The 18,195-nt window shown below is 44.8% G+C and overlaps 1 protein-coding gene across 1 annotated transcript; it reads left to right on the plus strand.

The window, feature by feature from the left end:
- Positions 1–8,870: 8,870 nt before the first annotated feature.
- ZC3H12D (zinc finger CCCH-type containing 12D) lies at positions 8,871–17,768 on the plus strand. Its single transcript, XM_053973400.1, has 5 exons — positions 8,871–9,244; positions 13,641–13,780; positions 14,773–15,007; positions 15,646–15,752; positions 16,424–17,768. The coding sequence occupies exons 1-5, from the start codon at positions 8,874–8,876 to the stop codon at positions 17,407–17,409; spliced, it is 1,839 nt and encodes a 612-aa protein (XP_053829375.1). The 5' UTR covers positions 8,871–8,873; the 3' UTR covers positions 17,410–17,768.
- Positions 17,769–18,195: the final 427 nt, after the last annotated feature.

Raw genomic sequence — 18,195 nt, forward strand, 5'->3', positions numbered from 1 at the left:
TTGTTGGCCAAAGAGTCTTCAGAATTAAGTGTTAAAAAGTCAGTACATCCAAAAGGTCTCAAGTACCTGATTTTCAATATGCCTTGGTGCTGTTAAAAATACACAGTATCTTCAGATTAGTGAAATTACCTGTTTGTATTTTTTTAAGAGGAAGTTTTCAAATGTTGGTGTTCAAAAATAAGGTAATATTAGTAGGTGATTAAATGACAGTATAACAGCTCCCAGTTTGGGAGCAAATACTTAATTTTAGGGCTGCATTTCTAGGCTAGTCTGCTGACAATGGAGGGATTGTAGTTCACCTGGCACATAGGTGGCAGAGCACTTGGGTTAGATGGGATTTGCTCCTCCCATCACTGGAAATTGTGGTTCTTCTGGAAATGGCATGAACAAGCTGAAACCACAAATATTTCCTGCTGTTCCTGTCCAGCCAGAGGTGTTGGAGTGGACAGGACTTTTTATTTGTGAGTTGAAGAGTTGACTTGTTTTAGCCTAATGAGAAGTCACACTTCACTGTCATTTCCTTTTTATCAATGCTATCTCCAAACTCAGTTTCACTATTGACCTTTGGTGCTTGTGGAAGTTGAAAAACAGAACCAAAAAAACCACCTTCTTCTATAATGTTGAAAATATCATTGAAATTGTAGCAGAAGCATCAACTTCTTCAGTTTCACTTAGCTGATGCTTGTTTGAAGGGGAACACCTCATGCTTTAGGTCTCTTTGTTCAAAGTGGTTAAAGTCTTAAAAACCAGCTCCTCAGAGTTTTTTTGTTTTCTAGTTTTCTATTTCTATTTTCTATTCCTTTACCTACAACAGCTTAAAAACATGATATAGACTCTAAACTGTTTTATTCTGTGGATTTGAGTAAGTCTGTGACTATTGCTGTCATGTGTTGTAGTTTCTTTAGTTCTCAGTAGATCTCTTGAGTTTGAGTCCAAGACTTCGAGTGGACTTGGCCAAAACCATGTTATAAATAGGACCTGGTGGCAGAGCACTAAAGGCAAGTGGGAGGAGGGTAGGTTGCAACACAGATCTCTCTCTAATCTCACGGACATCACACAAGTCAGTGGAAGTAGCATAAATGTTGTATCCAAGTAGTTGGTGTTGCAGGATGGGAATTACCCAAACCCAGTCGCGGTAACTGTGTACTCTCTAGAGATAAAGCTCTACCTGCTTCCTTCCACTTGTCAAAACCACACCCAACCCTAACAACCACACAGACCAAACCAAATTCTGCCCCAGTCCCCTCATCTGTTAGTTATTTGGGCAAGCATTTTAAAATTTCCAAGAAGTTTAGAACAATTTTTGATTCTGTTGCTGCAGTTATCTTTGTCCATCTCTCCATCTCACCCTCATGTAGCCTGATTTTTATCATATAAAACTTGGATTTGTTGGTGTTACAAGGTTTTGCTTGTAAGCTTCCTGGAGTGTGGGTAATGTCTCTCCTTTTCTGTCAGTCATCTGCTGCCCACAGAGGAGGTATGAGCAAATTGAAAAATGTTAAATTACAGTCAGATTTATATAAATACTTGCTACAGGGCAGTATTTTTGTGTAAAATGCTTGGTCTGGCCACTGATGGAATGTGCTTTTTCTCAGTGAACAAGCCAGTATCACCTTGGTTAAATGTGGTAGCTGTGTTAAAAGGTACCAGCACACCGTACACTGGTTTAGGTCTTGCGAGCTTACACTAAATTGTTGAAGCTGAAAGACAGTTCCAAGAGCCTTCTGAAATATTAACCTGAACGGCAGTAAACTTTTGAACTTGAAACTTGTTTGGGACTTTCTGACTCTGTAAAAGGTGCTTTTTTATTTTAAGCCCAATGGAAAACAACTTGAGTCATAGCAGTGTCTTGTTATATAAAAGGAGGAAAAAGAGATCTTTTAGGCCAACCAAGCAGGGATTCTGCTACGTCAAGACATTATGGACGGAGTTGCAATTTTCCAATAAGTTCCCATTGTTTGCATGATTGAGATTGGTTTTCTTATTATTTGTTCTCTCTGTTCTGTGATCAGATGGAGTGCTTGCTGCAGTAAAAAGTGCTCATTTTGGCAAGCATGTAGAAATACCTCTTCTAAAGATAGTGGCTTTCTGCCAGTATGAATACAGGATTGCCTGTCAGTAACTGAGCTGGTACTCTAGTAGGACCTGATAAGTTAGTGATGTAGGCTTTTGGGTGAACACCTGTCTCCAAGTCAAAATTTTCAGTGACTCCAACAGGGAAAGAATTTCACTGGCAGAAATTCATCCAGATTTTGCCTAATAGTAAAAAATTGTAATTAAAGTCAGGAGTGTAGCTTATTCTATTGAGAGAGCTTGGCTTGAGGATCTGACCTGAGCCTTCCTGAAGGGAGTAGGGAAATACTCTCACTTGAGGCAGGATGGAGAATATATTAGTTCCACAACTATTAAAAATATTCCTGGCAGTAGACCTACATTTGATTTAGCACTTGCTTTATTCTGACTGTGTCCTGCTGGTTAGGGGCTAAAGAATTTTCACTGTGTTACTATGGCCACGTGCTTGTTTGGTACACAGCAGGTGAACTTTTCAGATGAAGAAGAGAGTGATAATGCTTTTCTCTTGTGCTGATGCAATAGTGGCTGTTTCCTTTAGCAAAGCAAATACCTCACTGAGGTGTGTAGACTAAAACATCTGAGGTGTTCCACAGAACCAGTTTCAAGAGAGTGGTTTTTCCATGCAGGAGTCTAACTCCATCAGGAAAGTGCTTTTGTACAAGGAGCCTTCTTCAAAGTCATGCTTGGTCATCTCCATAGCCTCCAGGAGCTGCTGCAGCAAGGCTGCCCCACTTTGAGGTTGGCAGTGATTCTTTCTGGTGAAGGTCTAGTTGTTTCACAAACTAGTAAATCCTCAGTCCTTAGCACTGAAACATCCATTAGTGGGGAGATCTTCCCCTCTGAAAACTTCTCTTACTGCAGCTCTTTCCTTCTTGAACCTAACAATGGCCTTGAACAGCAATAAATCTGAGCTGGGAAAAACTCAGCATGCTTGTCAGCACAAGGGAGCACAGCAGAGAAAGGAAGTGTCTGAAACTACAGTCTTTGGTGCTCAAATGTGGGTCTAGGCCCTCATGAAAGGGTGTGAGGCCATCTGAAAAGTTAAATATGTTCCTTTATTTCTCATGGTCTTCCCTCTGGTAGCTGGTGATCACCTAGGTAAACAGATTTCAGGAATTGGCTAAGAGTCTCCCTAGCTGCCTATGATTTGATTGATGTTGAAGTCTTTTTTGCTCATGGCTTTTTATAATAGATGGACACAGTCACTTCAATAGAAATTAGATTTCTTTTATCTAATTGGCTTATCTTTTCTTTGTATAGTCTCTGATTTGTTCCTAATTAGGTAGGGAAACCCCCATTTTACTGAGAAGTAGGGGTTAAAACACTACCACACAATGTAGTGTGCTTTCCTCTGTTGTCTGCCTGGGTTATAAATAATGCAGCAACTTTCTTTCCTGTTGTACTGCTACTTGGTGGTCTTGTGATGAGGTGTGTGGCTTTGTGAAAGCTTAAATGGAGCAGAGGAGGTCCCTTCTCTCCAGGGATGTTTGGTTGGACTTGATGATCTCAAAGGTCTTTTCCAATCTAGTTCATCCTGTGATTCTGAGTCCAAGGAATGAGGAGTCAAAGGTTGTTCTGCTCTCACAGCTGTTCTGGGAGGCAGGGAGCTAACATGTTTCTTTAGTTGTGGCCCTAGGAACACTTCCTTGTTTCTGTAGCCTTAACCTGCCCAGCCCTTTGTGGATTAGAGGAAGTGTTGTGCCAGAGGTAGGATGGAGGAGGCTGTGTCCTGCCCCTTTATCCTGTCACTGCCTGAGCACTGCTTTACACAGCAGCAGGGCATCCTGGCTCCCAAAATGTTTCCAGGAGCCTGGGTGTGATGTAAAGGTGTAACCATCACTTGGAAAAAGCGACAGTGAGGATTGCAGCAACCAGCAAACACTCTTTGGATTAAACAGGATACTACAATGGGTTTGGCTACCCTGCTTACTCCCACAAAGTATGCAGGCAGTAGGATTTCTAACTGGAAAAGGTCAACCCTGCTCTGGTGTGTTGCCTTGTGACAGTGGACGAGGTTCTCTCCTTCCACAGCACAGCACCCCAGTTGTCCCTCAGGGCAGAGGGCACTGCACATGCAAGAGCTGTCTGAAGCATCCAAAATGTCCCAGGCTGACCCCTCTTAGAGTCTCCAACCCTTCTTGCTGCCTAAAATTGGATTTGGGGTGTATTTCTTTGCAGTGAGGTAAGGAAAAAGCAGAGGGAAACCTCAGGTTTCCATGAAGAAGTGCCTGTCAGACTTTGCTGTGGACAGGCTGAGCATCTCTGAAGCAGTCTTGCAATTGAGGCACCAGTAGGCTAGAGGGGGTTGTTTGGATTTTGATGTTTCATTGTAGTGTCCCAGAGCAGGTTCCTTCAGACATGGAAATGTTTGAATGAGGCTTTGCAGTATCAGGTGCTAAGCAAAATGTTGATTGTTTAAAGTACTTTTTTCCACATTTCCCCAGAGGTCAGGAATTTGCCAGATGCATGGGAATGAGGCTGTGCTAACTTGGTACAGCAACCCTGGTGAAAAACTTTTCACTTGACCCAGAATTCATATGCAATGTTCTCACTGCCCGGTGTTCTTCATCCCTGCTGGAGTGAGTTTGACTAATTTTTGCCTGTGACTCAGAACAGAGATGTGTTGGGAACCTCTTTTATTTTTTTTTCCTTTTGAAAAATGAAGTGAAAGTTTATCAGACTATGGTTATATGAGAGCATGGCCTGCCAAAAGAGGAAGTAAAACCTTCCTATAAAATGAGTTCTGCACACTGCACTTACTTGCCTCAGTTGACATCAGCCTTACCTCCAAATACAAGCTGGTGACTTCCTTGTGAGCCTGGTACTGCTCTGAATCCAGCTTCTGGCTGGAGGATGGTGGGACAGCACTGCTGGGCCACAGAGAGAACAGCTGCCAGGTAAGCTGCAGAGCAAGAGGGGTTACCTGTGGGCACAGCTCGCTCCCTGGGGAGTTTGGCTTTATTATTTTTAGCAAACAGAGCAGGGAAGGTGGGGAAGAAAAAGGCAAATCTTTTCTTAGTCATCAAGACAACAAATGTCTGGTGTTGCTATGAAGTTTATGAAGAGTTATGTGCATCTTCCATTTGTGAAAATAAAAATTCTTAGTTTTCTGAAAGTAGAGCAGCCCCACCACATAGCAGGGCTCAAATGGGCTGTCAGACTTAGGTGTTTTGCAGTGTTATTCTCAGGGGTGAAGGAGGAAAAGGGGTGAAGTGATCCAGCCCTGAGGTGTGAGGGGCAGCACGATGGTGGCAGGGAGCTGTAGCTGTGCTCTTTGTACTGCTTGGCATACGCATGAACTTTAGAGAATAACTTACCCTGCTCTGCCTTGACCAATGCCAGGTCTGTCTGGGGCTGTGTCCCCTCTGCCTCTGCTTGGGCAGAACAGGCCTTTGAGGGGTCTTTGAAGAGCCCTAACTCCCTGTGAGTCAAACTGCTCCTTGTGGTTGTGTGGTCTGAGGCTGTTGGCGGGCTGCTCTGACTAGTCAGAAGAGGAGCAAACACCTGGTGGAAAGAAAAATTATTCTTTAAAGTAATTCAAGACATAGTAATTGCCACTACTTCTTTGGAAAAGTGTTCTCAATTATATTTTTCTAATCTGAAAAATCTGTCAAAATATACCAAAGGCCATAACATACCAAAACCATAAGAGGTTTTTTGATTTTTTTTTTTTTTGTCTAAAGTACTCATTGAAACATTAACCTTCTAAAATGTTAAGATTGAAATAGAATTTTGGAAATCTGACTGAAGCCATTTCTTCTGTGTCTCTCTGTGTGTGTCTGTCTGTAAGAGGAGTCACAACAACACAGAGAGTGTGCTTTTTGATAGAACATAGGATGGGCAAACCATTATCTGTGGATAAATTATTCTATGAAATAAGAAGACTAGCTTTCAGTGGAGGGAAAACAAAAACAGATTCCAGTGGGATCAGCTGAGATGAAGGGAGAAAAGTGGCAGGAGGAAATCTAAGCAGTTTGCAAATGAAGGTCATAAAGTTTATAAATGGAATTTCACAACCTGTTTGTGATAGCAAAACCTGCACTCTGTGATACACAATTTCTCCTCTTGTCATGTTTTTTCTGCTGGTTATAAGCAGCCTGCTGACCTGCTGGACTTGGGCACACTCTGACTGTTTACTAATGTGTAAGCCAGGGATTTTATTGCATTTTAATTCCCCCTTGAGAAGGGTGACCTCAGTGTTTTCTGTGACCAAGGCTTCCATCTCAGTTTTTCCAAATTATTCTCTCTGTGGTGAAAACCCTGCAGTGACTATCACCCATTTATGATGTTTGGCCACACTGCAGCAGAAACCCAGTGGTTAACTTTGCAGAATTACCACATTGCTGGTGATGGCTCACACTGCATCTCATCAATCCTGGACAGCCATCCAGAGCTCAGCACTTCCCATGCTTACCAAGCCAAAGGGATTCACTGGTTGCACAGAGGGACCAAGCCTTGCATAAAGAAGCAAAATGTGCAGACGTGGACCACGGGCTTGGTGCTGCCTGGGATGGAGCTAGGAAAGTGTTGTGGTGAACAACTTTCAGCCAGCACCTGCTCATGTGTGCTGGAGGCTGCAAGGTGGATGTGGCCTCTGCCCCCTCTGCAGCTGGTAAAATTCTAAAGGAGTGAACTGAACCTAATTTCAGGTGAAACGCAGGGCAAATATCCATGCCACAAAATGTGATGCTAACATGGGAAATTGTTCTGATAATAAAAGATAAGGGGGGGGGGGGAAGAAAAAAAAGCATCAGAGTAGACAGAAGTATAGGTTTGAAAATAAAATTAATGGCAATTAAAATATGTGGTAAATATTTTCTTTTCAACCTGAAGACATACTAAGAAAAGTTTTAATTAATAATAATTTATTTTTAATAAACTAGGCATTTAAAAAAAATCAAGTAGTACACTTTAGGTGTTTGGAGCCACTACTCACATACCTGGACACAGGTTTTACTGTGGTGCTAGCCCAGATGTGACTGCTTCTGCTTTATTTGGTTACATCAATGTATTTCAGCTCAGACAGTAGCTGTTTCAAAGATGAGAAAACATTTCAATAATGAAAAAGCATTTTCATTTTCATCTTTAGTCAATAAATTAAAAACAAGGATTAGATATAAAAATGGTTACAGAGTGCACTGTGAGGAAAACAGTCACTGACTAAAATAAGCAATGCTTTAGTTTAGATAGAAAAATACACATGGTAACTGTTTTCCCCTTACAGTTATGACATACTTCAAGTGTGTTTTATTTTATTGATGCTGCTTGTCATTTTTAACTGAGTGCCAGATTTCTCCCAGAGAATACCTGAAATTTATAAAACTACATAGAAAAGCAAAGATCAAAGTTTCACGGGGTAAGGTATAATTATCATGTTTTCCTGCTGAACTAATCAGTTTTAAATTAACTGAACCCAGGGTGGATTTCTTCCCCACAGCCTGAGAGGGCTCTTATGCCTTGGGAAGGAGCTTCACTCTGAATCCTCTCCCAGCTGTTTGTTTCCAATACCTCCATGCCTTCTTCCACATGGTTTCAGCTTCTGGTTCCTGGGGTGGCCTACTGCTGGGCAGGGAGTGGCTGGCAGGCTGGGAAGGGGAGATGGTGGGTGGACTGTGGTTCTGGCTCTGGGCTCAGCACAGAGGGGGTTGTTTGGCCAGTTAATTCTGGATCTGACCATAGTCAGCAAAGGGAAGATGGCCACCCTTACATCCCTCGTGTGGGTAGAAGAACCAGCCACAGCTTTCAACCAGGTAGCACCAATAATTGCAGTGATGTGGCAAGAGATGCTTCAATGCAAGCAAGCCAACAGTGACTGAAGGTGTTTGGCTTGACAGATGAGTGGTCACTATGTTTGTTCTCCCATGTCATGCTTGTTGGGCTTGGGCAGCTCTGGGTATCCCTGACTGTGCTGCCCATCACCTTCATTCACTGGGTAGACCAGAAATTTACGTAGTGCTGTTCTGGAGACTATGAAGTAGCTTTTTGCTACTTTTGCACACTCATTTCTGAATTACCTTGACAATAAACGTAAGTGAAATTGAAACTGCTTTCTGGATCACCTGCTTCAAGGCACCGTCCTGACAGCTTTCAAAAAACCAAGCTGCTTCTCTGAAAATAAAAGCCCTCGCTGGAATAGCAAGCAACAGGAAAAGAGTAGTCAGGCATCACTAGAACTGATGAGTGACAGAATTTCAGAATTTATGTCTGTGTACACACAGACAGATACATAGTAGGAAAGAGAAAACTATAAAAAAAATCTGTTTCCAGATACTTTGCAAACAACATGTTTCCTTAAATCACTGGATGAAATTTGCTATACTTCTTAAGTTGCTATGGCATCTGAGCCTGCCCAGTAAAGCTTGACAGATATTTATCTTGGGTTGAGAAACCACACAGCAGATTGAAAATCCCCTTTGTGTCATTTCCTGTGAGATAAGTCTGCAGAACCAACTCACGCATGCAGCCTGTCTGCGTACAGGCACCCTGGCATAGTCACAAGTAAAGTGACACCTGTCTGACATAATGTTCGGAGAGTGACGAACATTGCATGGGACACTCTGGTGCTTTTATAATTAATAGCAGGCCAGAATGCTGAGAGAAGACTGGACAGTCTCCTCAGAGAGAAGACAGCTAATCTTCTGGTCCCTGCTGTGCACTAGGCAAAGAATTGAGATGATTGCACCTTCTTCCTTAATGCTTGTGTTTTGTTGTTAATCTTTCCCTCCCTGAAGCTGATGCCTGTGGGACACAGCTGGGAAGACAGGATCATCAGGTTTAAAGGAACATAAAAGCCTGCTAAAATGGCACTGGCCAGTTCAATTTCTAGCAAAGCAGTACCACCACACTCCAGAAAAATTTCTGCAGCAGGGGTGGAAATGCACCAGAGCAAGATGGATTTTTTCTGCAAGCTGGGCTATGGTAAGCAGGACATCTGCAAAGTGCTGGAGAACCTGGGCCAAGAGGCCCTAGAGGATGATGTGCTGAAAGAGCTGATTCGGATGGGGAGCAAACCTCAGGCTCTGGAGAACCAGGCTCAGCCTTCCCAGCTAAAGCTGGTTGCCCGTGGATCATGTAGCACCGCACCAGGTCTGAAGTGGCTTGGAGAAGATGAAAGCGATTCTTCCGATTCCTTGAGACCCATTGTGATCGATGGCAGCAATGTTGCAATGAGGTAAGCTCCATTTCCCGAAAGGCATCTCTCTTCCTCTAAGCTTTTGACTTTTAAAACTGATGGCTTGAAGTGGGTTTTTCCTTCAGGTGAGAGGTGCATTGATGCATTTGATGTATCAACAATTGCTTATTCCTGTTCTTTGGCTGATGCACAGCTTTTAAGGACCTGCTGTCTTGATGCCCCTGAATATGCACATCACTTGCAATTACTGGCTCACTCTGCATTCTGACCTTCTATAAGGCAACCTCTGTCCACTGTTTGTGGCAGTGTCTCCCTTGGAGCTCACCAGTAAATTACCCCCCCCCCCCCCCACCATTTCCAAATGGGCACCTAAGATTTCTAAACCTGAGATGTTTCCAGGGAAAATCTGATGAACAGATAGACAGACCACCCAACTAATCTAAGGAGAAGGGAAATAAAGTCAGGTGACTGTGGTTTCTAACAATATCACAGTTTTACTGCTTTGTCTTGCAAGTAAACTCCAAAAGTAAACGGAAGCCAAATCAAAAACCAACAAAAATTATACAAGCTGGGAACATTTCCTGGTTTATATAATTTTTGTTCGTTTTCTACTTGGCTTCCATTTTAGGTAAATCTCGGGGAATTGATAATTGAATAGATTCATTTCCTCCTCAGTCATTCTGTTTCTGGGAAATGTCGAATCAACCCATGCTGGCCAGTTGCATTTCCTGCAATGCCCTGGCACTGTGAAAGCGCTCTTACAGATGGGGAGCCTGGCATGTCCCTGGGGATGGGATGTCCCAAGACAGCAGTGAGTTGGCCTCTGTTTATCCAAGCAGTACGGAGCTAAGAGTCCAGGATTCACTGGCTATCCATCTGTTTTCTCTGTTAACTTCCCTGTCCATTCAGCAGGGCCAAGCTCATCCCTGCAGGCTGAGGGGGGCAAAGGAGGGCTTCCTCCTTCTGTTAGCTATCCTGTGAGATGAGATGAGACCATATCCCCTCTGGCTGGAGAGAAAAGTGGCCAAGCACATCCAGAGCAAATGGAGACTAAGCAAATTATGCCATCTTGTGGGTGAAGGGAGAAATCCCAGACAAAACCAAGAGGTTCCCTGCTCAAGGCAGCTCACTAGGAGTGGGAAATACATAACAGGGCAAAATTGTTTGGCCTTGTCTGCACCATGAGCTTGGTAGCCAGGTGTTAGGATCTCCTGCCCTGCTTTGCCTCTTCACTCAAGCCCCTCCTCAGGGTGTCTTTCTTGCCTCTCTGCAAAAGAATTGAGCACCCACTCAGGTAGTGTGGCTGAGCTGATTACTCACCCTGTCTTTGTGCCGGGGTCAGTATTACCCATAGTGGGCCATGGGCTCTGTTCTTAGCTCTCCAGGCACAGCAGCTTTAAGTTTCAGAAAGGCAAAGGTTTTACAGCTCTTTTCAGACATCCCAACCGCTGTTTTGGTAACAAGTCTGTGGATGATGGAGGAAACCATTGAGCTTGTCAGTTCAGTAGGTACTGAAAGGGCACAGCTGCTTTCCTCTCCTGGATGCCTTTCAAAGTGGTGCTGAATGACATTTGCTTTGGCTAATGGAGTAGGCCTGGTCAATGCTTTCAGTATCCTTGCTTTAATTTTTCTTGTTTGCTACTGTCTACCAGAGAAGGACGGTTTGCAGATGTCAGGGGAAAGGGATGTTAGGTTCCCTTGCTGGGGAAAACTCCATCATCATCAATACCAACAACCATAAAAGTGCAGAAGAAGCAGCAGTTCAGGAATGAAACAATCAAGAAGTTAGAGCTTTAAGTGGCAGTTGTCTGTGTGAAGAAAAATATCTTGAGCATTTGTATTTATATCTTAGGATTGCTGTTTCTGGAGCATTTTGGAGTTGGCATTGAGGGCCCACTGTAGAGTGCAAGGTTTTGAAAAGGATTAATATGCCCCAGGGTAGTAAAGCAACTGGCTTGGCAGTCTCCAACCATCAATCAGCCTACCCAGAAAAGCGGAATGGAAAATAACCTTGCCTTCAGCCAGTCTCACTCATCAGACATCTCACTACACTTCATGTTTCCATCAGGTGTAATAAGAAATTTCGCCACCTGCCAGCCTATCCATGGCAAGCTTAGCAAGGCTGGTGGAAAAAATAAATGGAGTTGTGTTAATGGAAAAAGGGAAGTGTCATAACCTTATTCACTGCACACCGAAGAGGCTACTCTCTCCTCTAGTGCTTGCACTTACACCTAGTTTTGAAGCTGTGGTAGCTACAGAGGCCTATTCCTAAGCCTTTCTGACAAAGCTTTGGCTGATGTTGTGTCATGACCACGTGGAGATGGGGCCATTTGCAGTTTTCAGAAGAAGTTGGTTTGCCTAAACTACCTCTCAAAAGAATTGGAATGGCACAATTTAAAAAGTATGCTAATGATGGATTAACTGCTGCAGTCACAGAGATGCCAAATTGCTGCTCCATTTTCTGAGAGATAGGCCCTGCGGGTCTGTGACCCAAGTGCAGTGTAGCCTGTTGCTGGCAGGAGGGAGAGATGAGACTGAGTTATGACAGGTCATGGATGGGTTATGGTCCATGGACTCTGGGGTTGCATGGGAAAGGTGACTGACTGGAGTCAGTCTGTGCCCACTCAGGGAGGATGGAAAGCTCTGAGGGCCCTGCTCCATTGCACAGCAGTCACTGGTGTTTGGTGGGGATGTGCAGTCCCCACAGTGTGCAGCCCCCCCATCGTTCAGATGGCCACAGGTCTGGCTGTGTAGCAGCAGCTGGATTATCTGATAATGCTGAGGGGCAGTTCAGGGTGCCTCATCTTCCTTGTTCCACTCAGCCTTTTGGCTGACCCACTTGTACTTGAGTACTTTACTTTCTGCACAGGATTATATATACAAGTAGCCAATATTTAAGAAAGCTGTTGCTGAACTTTGTTTTTGAGTCATGGCATCAAAGATGTACCTGGACTGCCTTTTAAAGGCAGTTATCTGAACAAGTCACCCAAATTTCCAATTCAAGATCCAGATGATGGTATGAATATCCTGGAAAGTTCCTATCCTTTAAAACCAAACAAATCAGCTGTTCTAAAATGGAGATTAGATATGTCAGGCACATCAGACCATTTCTTATTGTTAAGGGTTTTGAATTACTTCCTATTGCCTTGGTAGCTCTTAATAGGCAACCAGGTTTCTTCCTACAAATTGTGCTATTTTTCATCTGTGGTCACCATTTCAGGACAGAAACTTTTATTGGGTGTAAAACAGAGCTTTGGTTATGAGGCTGGTGTAGACAGATCCTAGAGATGAATCCCTGGGGGGTGGTGGGAGACTCATTTAAGACTGCAGCATCACCCTTGACTGGTCTGTCAGTGCAGGTGGGTGTAGCAGCCAAGAGAGTTGTTCACAAGGGCTTTTTGCAGAGGTGAAAGCCTGAGAGAGACTGGCAATATTATGCAGAAAAGTCAAAGTACAAGGATGAGCATTCTGTAGATACTGTGAAGGCATTTATCCACTTAGGATTTTGGGTACAGTTTATTTAATTTCCCTGTGCAGAGGTAGTTAACAAACTACCTTTCTTTACACATACACTGCACTGTAGTCAAATTTTAGATAAGTGAGTGCCAAGCAGTAGGAACTTTCAGGGAAGGTGGGACATTTAGAAGGATGTCACCCCCAGCTGTTTTCCTTGAGGTTATTTTCTGTCTTATGCTGCATATTGAATTCTTCAGAACCCACCTTGCTGGCACTTCTAGAACACTTGTCTTAGGGCTTTCCTACCTCTCTGTGCAATGAAGAAATTATCCATCAACTAGAGCAGGATAAAAGTGGGCCTGAGGTGCCTGTGGCCGTCTCCACTGATGTCTTGTCCCTTTTTTGGTTCTCTATATTTCTTATCCTGCCTCCTACAGTTTTTCTTCCCCCATATTTTGTCTCATGTTTCCAAAAAAGATCACCAGTGGAGTGCCCTGTGATCACACCTGCAGCCACTTCTGCCATTAAAATCTCTAATGGCCCTGTTACCACAGAAGAAAATTCCCACATTTTGTTTCTCACAGGAGCCTCATGGGTTTCTGCTTGTGCAGGAAGAAACTCTCACCCCTTAAACCTTTTTTGGACAAGGCACGTAAAGGGTTTGACGAGGCCCAAGATCTTCTTGGTTCTTTAGAGCTTAAGTCCCTCCAGATAAAGATGGAAGGAATAGGCTTGGGTCACAGAAATGGGGAATAGGATACCTCTGTTTTTAAGTATCCAAACTGTTTCAGATAAATCTTTGGCTCTGCTGGAGGGGATGTTTGGATGTGTCCCACCAGGACATCCTGCCAGTTGTTTTCTTGGAAACCGGTGAATAGTACAAAAGATGTTTATTTTGCCTTTTGATTACCGGCTCAGTTAAAGAGAACTCTGAGCTTCATGAAAGCTTTGCCTCATCATCCTCTCTCTTTCTTTATAGTCATGGAAACAAGGAGGTGTTCTCCTGTTGGGGGATCCAGTTGGCAGTGGATTGGTTTCGAGAGAGGGGGCACACTTACATCAAGGTTTTTGTCCCACTCTGGAGAAAGGCACCCTCTCGACAAGACAGCCCCATTGCAGGTAGGTCACCACCCTGAGCGTAATTTGGCAGCCATTAGGTGCAGTTTGGAGACAGAGGGAGTGTGAAGAACCTGGTACAAGTTTTTTTCCTGTAAAGACAAGCACAGTGCAAGTTGTGTATCAGGCTTCCCTCACTTAAATGAGTCATTCATTCATTGCCCCATTCAATGCTCCTGGCTAGCAGCTAAAACTGCTTACAAGGCAGTTACACTGCTTTAAACCTTCTGCTTAACAAGCACAAGATGCTGCCAAGCTGACTTAAAGACGGAGTTTGTCAGCTTGCAATGAGTCTATGGAGCCTTTGAAGCCTGCCAGGAGACAGTGATGTTCATTACTGCATGGCTATTATCTGCCAGCCTGCTGCCCAACACAGAGGGTGCACGGGATCCCCTTCCAGGAGAAGAAAATGCATCAGTCTGTGGAGAGAAGTGAGACTCAGTTTGTCGAGAAATACTTTGTCTGGAAATCAGCCAGGTTTGTGCCAGAAGCTTGGTGTCTGCAGATGAGGTGGATCTGCCTTCCTGCAGAGAAGGAATGGCAAGAGGTCAGAGTGTCCTCAACAGCAGCAAAAGAAGTTTATTTATGTATTTTTTCACACACATTTTATCTCCATGCAAAGCTTACATCAGGGCTGGTTGTGAGCCTTCTGGCATCTAGCAGGACAAAAAGGGCACTGCAGGGATTCAGTATCAGACTCTGGTGTAGAATTCAAGGTATTCTTTTACAGAAAAGACTTAAAAATCAAAAAAGGGTGTCTCAAAATTTACAGGTTAGGTAAAACCTCTTTGTAAAAGACCTAATTTTCAAGTTGTCAAATAACCACCAGATATCACTGCATCTGAAAATTGCACCATGACTTTCCTAAAGTGCTGAAATATCTTTAGATTCCTGTTGGTTTCTAGCAGACATTTGTGACGTTGGCCATAATTAATTAATTCATTTCTCTTTTATTTTTTGCTTCCCTCCCCTACTTCTGCCAATCATCCCACCAGATCAGCACATCCTTGCGGAGCTAGAAAAGCAATCTATCCTGGTCTACACACCCTCTCGGAAGGTGAAAGGCAAGAGGGTGGTTTGCTACGACGATCGCTACATAGTGAAAGTTGCTTATGAGAAAGATGGAGTCATTGTTTCCAATGACCACTACCGGGATCTCCAAAATGAAAACCCCGAGTGGAAATGGTTCATTGAGCAGCGACTACTCATGTACTCTTTTGTCAGTAACAGGTAAGAGATGATAGTGTTATAGAATTTAGAATTTAAATGTTATGGGCCGAGTCACCTCCAGCATCAGAGTACCTCCCATCAGCTGCAGAATACATGAGGCTTTTTATGAAAGGAATTTATTGCAGCTTTTCTTATCTTGTTTCTTGAGTGTCCTACTCCCTCAGCTTTGGTCTTAAAACCTCCCATGCCACTCTTCTATCAACTTTACTACTTGAATGGCAGCATTAGTGACCAGCTTTTCTTCCTTCCAATCCAGTTTGTGATGTTGAACCAAGGGCTGGTATATTTTCATTTCTATTTCCTGTAAGAAGCAGAATTAAATCCATGAGAGGAGGCTGGCTGGCAGTATTTTTAATTCCCCTACATGACAAAATAGGACTTTCCCCTGTGTTTCTGCAGTTGTAGCTTGCTAGAAGAGACAAGAAGCTAGTCTCTTTGGCCCTTCACCATCCCTGCTGAGAGAAGGTTTGCAGTCTTGCACCATGCCTGCAAGGCTGAGCTGAGTGGTCCTCAGCGTGTTCATACTAACCTCTCGCGAGTTTCCTAATAGCTGAGCTGTCCAGGGGAAATGCACTTCACTGAGACATCCAGTGTGCACAGACATGTGCTTACATCCATGGCTTCTTTTACTTTTCCAGGTTTATGCCTCCTGATGATCCATTAGGCCGGCATGGACCCACCTTAAGTAACTTCCTCAGCAAAAAGCCAGTGCTTCCTGAAAAAAAATGGCAGCCTTGCCCTTATGGTGGGTTTCTCCCCATGCTGTGAGCTGCCCCCTTCTTCCCAGCAGTGCTCTCCCTCGGCTAGGGACCACTGCCATGTGCTGTCCTGCTTTGTGTGGTAGGCACTTGGGTTGGGGTTGCTCAAAGGTGTGATGCTTTTCCCCCCTCCTGCTTGAGTGCCTGCAGCCTCAGCAAAGGCAGCAGATGTTTTGGGCCCCTCCATCCTTGCCTGCACGCAGCACCCACGAGCACTGTGGCTGTGCTGACTGTCCTGTCCCCACACACTTCTCACTTGGTGGAGTGGATTTTGCTGCAGCATTAGGGAATGGCCATCCAAACACTTTCCCTCTCTTCCCTCCCACCAGCCCCCTAGCAATGTGCAGGTTTCTCAGAGGTAAATACATTTTTTAAAGCAACCTTTTGTAGCAGCAGACCTCCCAGCCCACCAAGTGCAGGAACTGAAACATGAATATCAGACACTTCCAAAATAGCAGAGACTTCCTTTCATTGCTGCTTCACCCTGCTATTCATATCAACAATATTTAAATCTGGAGTCAGTAGTACTCAGTTTGAAAATAGTACTTCCTCTTTTTTCTGTGTTCACCACACCCAGTGCTGGGGAGAAGTGATGTGTGCATTAATTGATGTTGGTGCTAGTGACAACTTCCTGTCTGATTTGTTTTTATTTTTTCAGGTAAAAAATGCACCTATGGCAATAAATGCAAATTTTATCATCCAGAGAAACAACATCAAGCTCAGCTTTCAGTTGCAGATGAGCTCAGGGCCAAAAAAAAGGTCCCATTAGCCCTGGGGAAAGAGGAGGAGAGGTGTCAGTGCTCCCCGTGCGATGCCTGCACAGAAGCTCTGCGGGAAGCCAGAGGCTGCTCTGGGCCTTCCTGCTGCCCAGGCAGGGCCCAGGGGAGCTGCTCTGAGCAGACATTCCGTGCCTGGGCCAGCAGTCCTAGCTCTGACCTGCAGCTGGACCAGCGCTTGCCGCAGTCAGAGCCGCTCCTGGAGAAGATGTCAGCAGTGTCCATCAGTGACGCCTATGGCTGCAGCTGGTCCTTGTGCACCTCTCGGGAAAGGGGGGTCATGGACGGCCCTCACCCCTGCTCTGACCTCAGGCACGAACTGCTCTCACTTCATCACCCTCAGGGCTTGGACCGCACCAGCTCTCCCAGGCGCCCTTTCCAGCGAACTGTGCTCCCGCCTGTGCAAGGTGGGATGTGCCCGGAGCACAGCTGGGCTCAGGAGCGCCCTGCTGTGCACGGAACAAGCCACAGGAGCCACTCCTTCCCTGGTGGTGCTCAGCACAAACAGGCCCTGGAGACGCAGCACCCTCTTTTGCTGCAGTCCACAGCTCCATCCCCTGACAGGCTTCCCCTGTACAGTGAACCCCAGCTGCAGCGGCAGCAGCACTGCTGCTTCCCCAGCCAGGCCCCAGGGCAGCCCTTGCCCTTAGATTCCAGCAACGGAACAGGCTTATTCCAGAAAGCCCGTGCTTACCCCAATGCCTCTTACAGGGACTACTGGCCCACCCCAGTTGCAAGGCTACCCTCTGCCCAGCAAATAAACATACTCAGGGAGCTGTGCTCCCCTTATCCTTACAGTGGGATGAGCCAGGTCATGACTTTGTACCCCAGTATCCAGGATAAGGGGACTGGAGCATCTCCCCTATGAAGACAGGCTCGGGAAGTTGGGGCTGTTCAGCCTGGAGAAGAGAAGGTTCCATGGAGACCTCATAGAAACCTTCCAGTATCTGAAGAGAACCTACAAGGAAGGCAGGGAGGGACACTTAATCTATTGATAGTACACAGGGGAATGGCTTCAAACTGAGATGGGGTAGGTTTAGATTAGATTTTAGGATGAAATTCTTAATTGTGTGGCTGGTGAGACAGTAGAACAGGTTTCTCAGAGAAGTTGTGGATGCCATATCCCTGGAAGCTTTTAAGGCCAGGTTGGGTGGGGCTCTGAGCAATCTGGTCTAGTGAAAGGTGTCCCTGCCCATGCATGGCAGCAGGGGTGTTGGAACTGCATGATCTTTTGGGTCCCTTCCAACTCAAACAATTCTGTGATTCTATGACATTGCTTGCTGGACTTTAATGATTCAAAGACACAGAAACTTGTGAAACCTCCAGAGCAAACCATTCCCAATAAGCACAAGTCACAGGGCAAGAAGATGCTGTTCTGAGGCTTAACTAAGTGTTTTTAGAGGGTGTTATGGCAAGGATTACAGCTGCTCCAAGAATATAAGTATAAGCATCAAGTCAAGGCAAAGGCTGTCGTCCATGGCAGTGGGATTGCATTCCACCTCCCCTGAAAGAGAACAGGAGGGCTCAGGGTTACTGGGCTGTCAGCATTTGAACCTCACTAGTGCCTGGATTGAGGATGGCACAGAGTTTCATTAACATCTTGAAACACTAGATGTGTTTTTAAAGTCCTAACCTATGGTTCAGCTTCTGTAAA

The sequence above is a fragment of the Vidua macroura genome, chromosome 3, assembly GCF_024509145.1.
Source record: "Vidua macroura isolate BioBank_ID:100142 chromosome 3, ASM2450914v1, whole genome shotgun sequence".
Taxonomy (NCBI): Eukaryota; Metazoa; Chordata; class Aves; order Passeriformes; family Viduidae; genus Vidua; species Vidua macroura.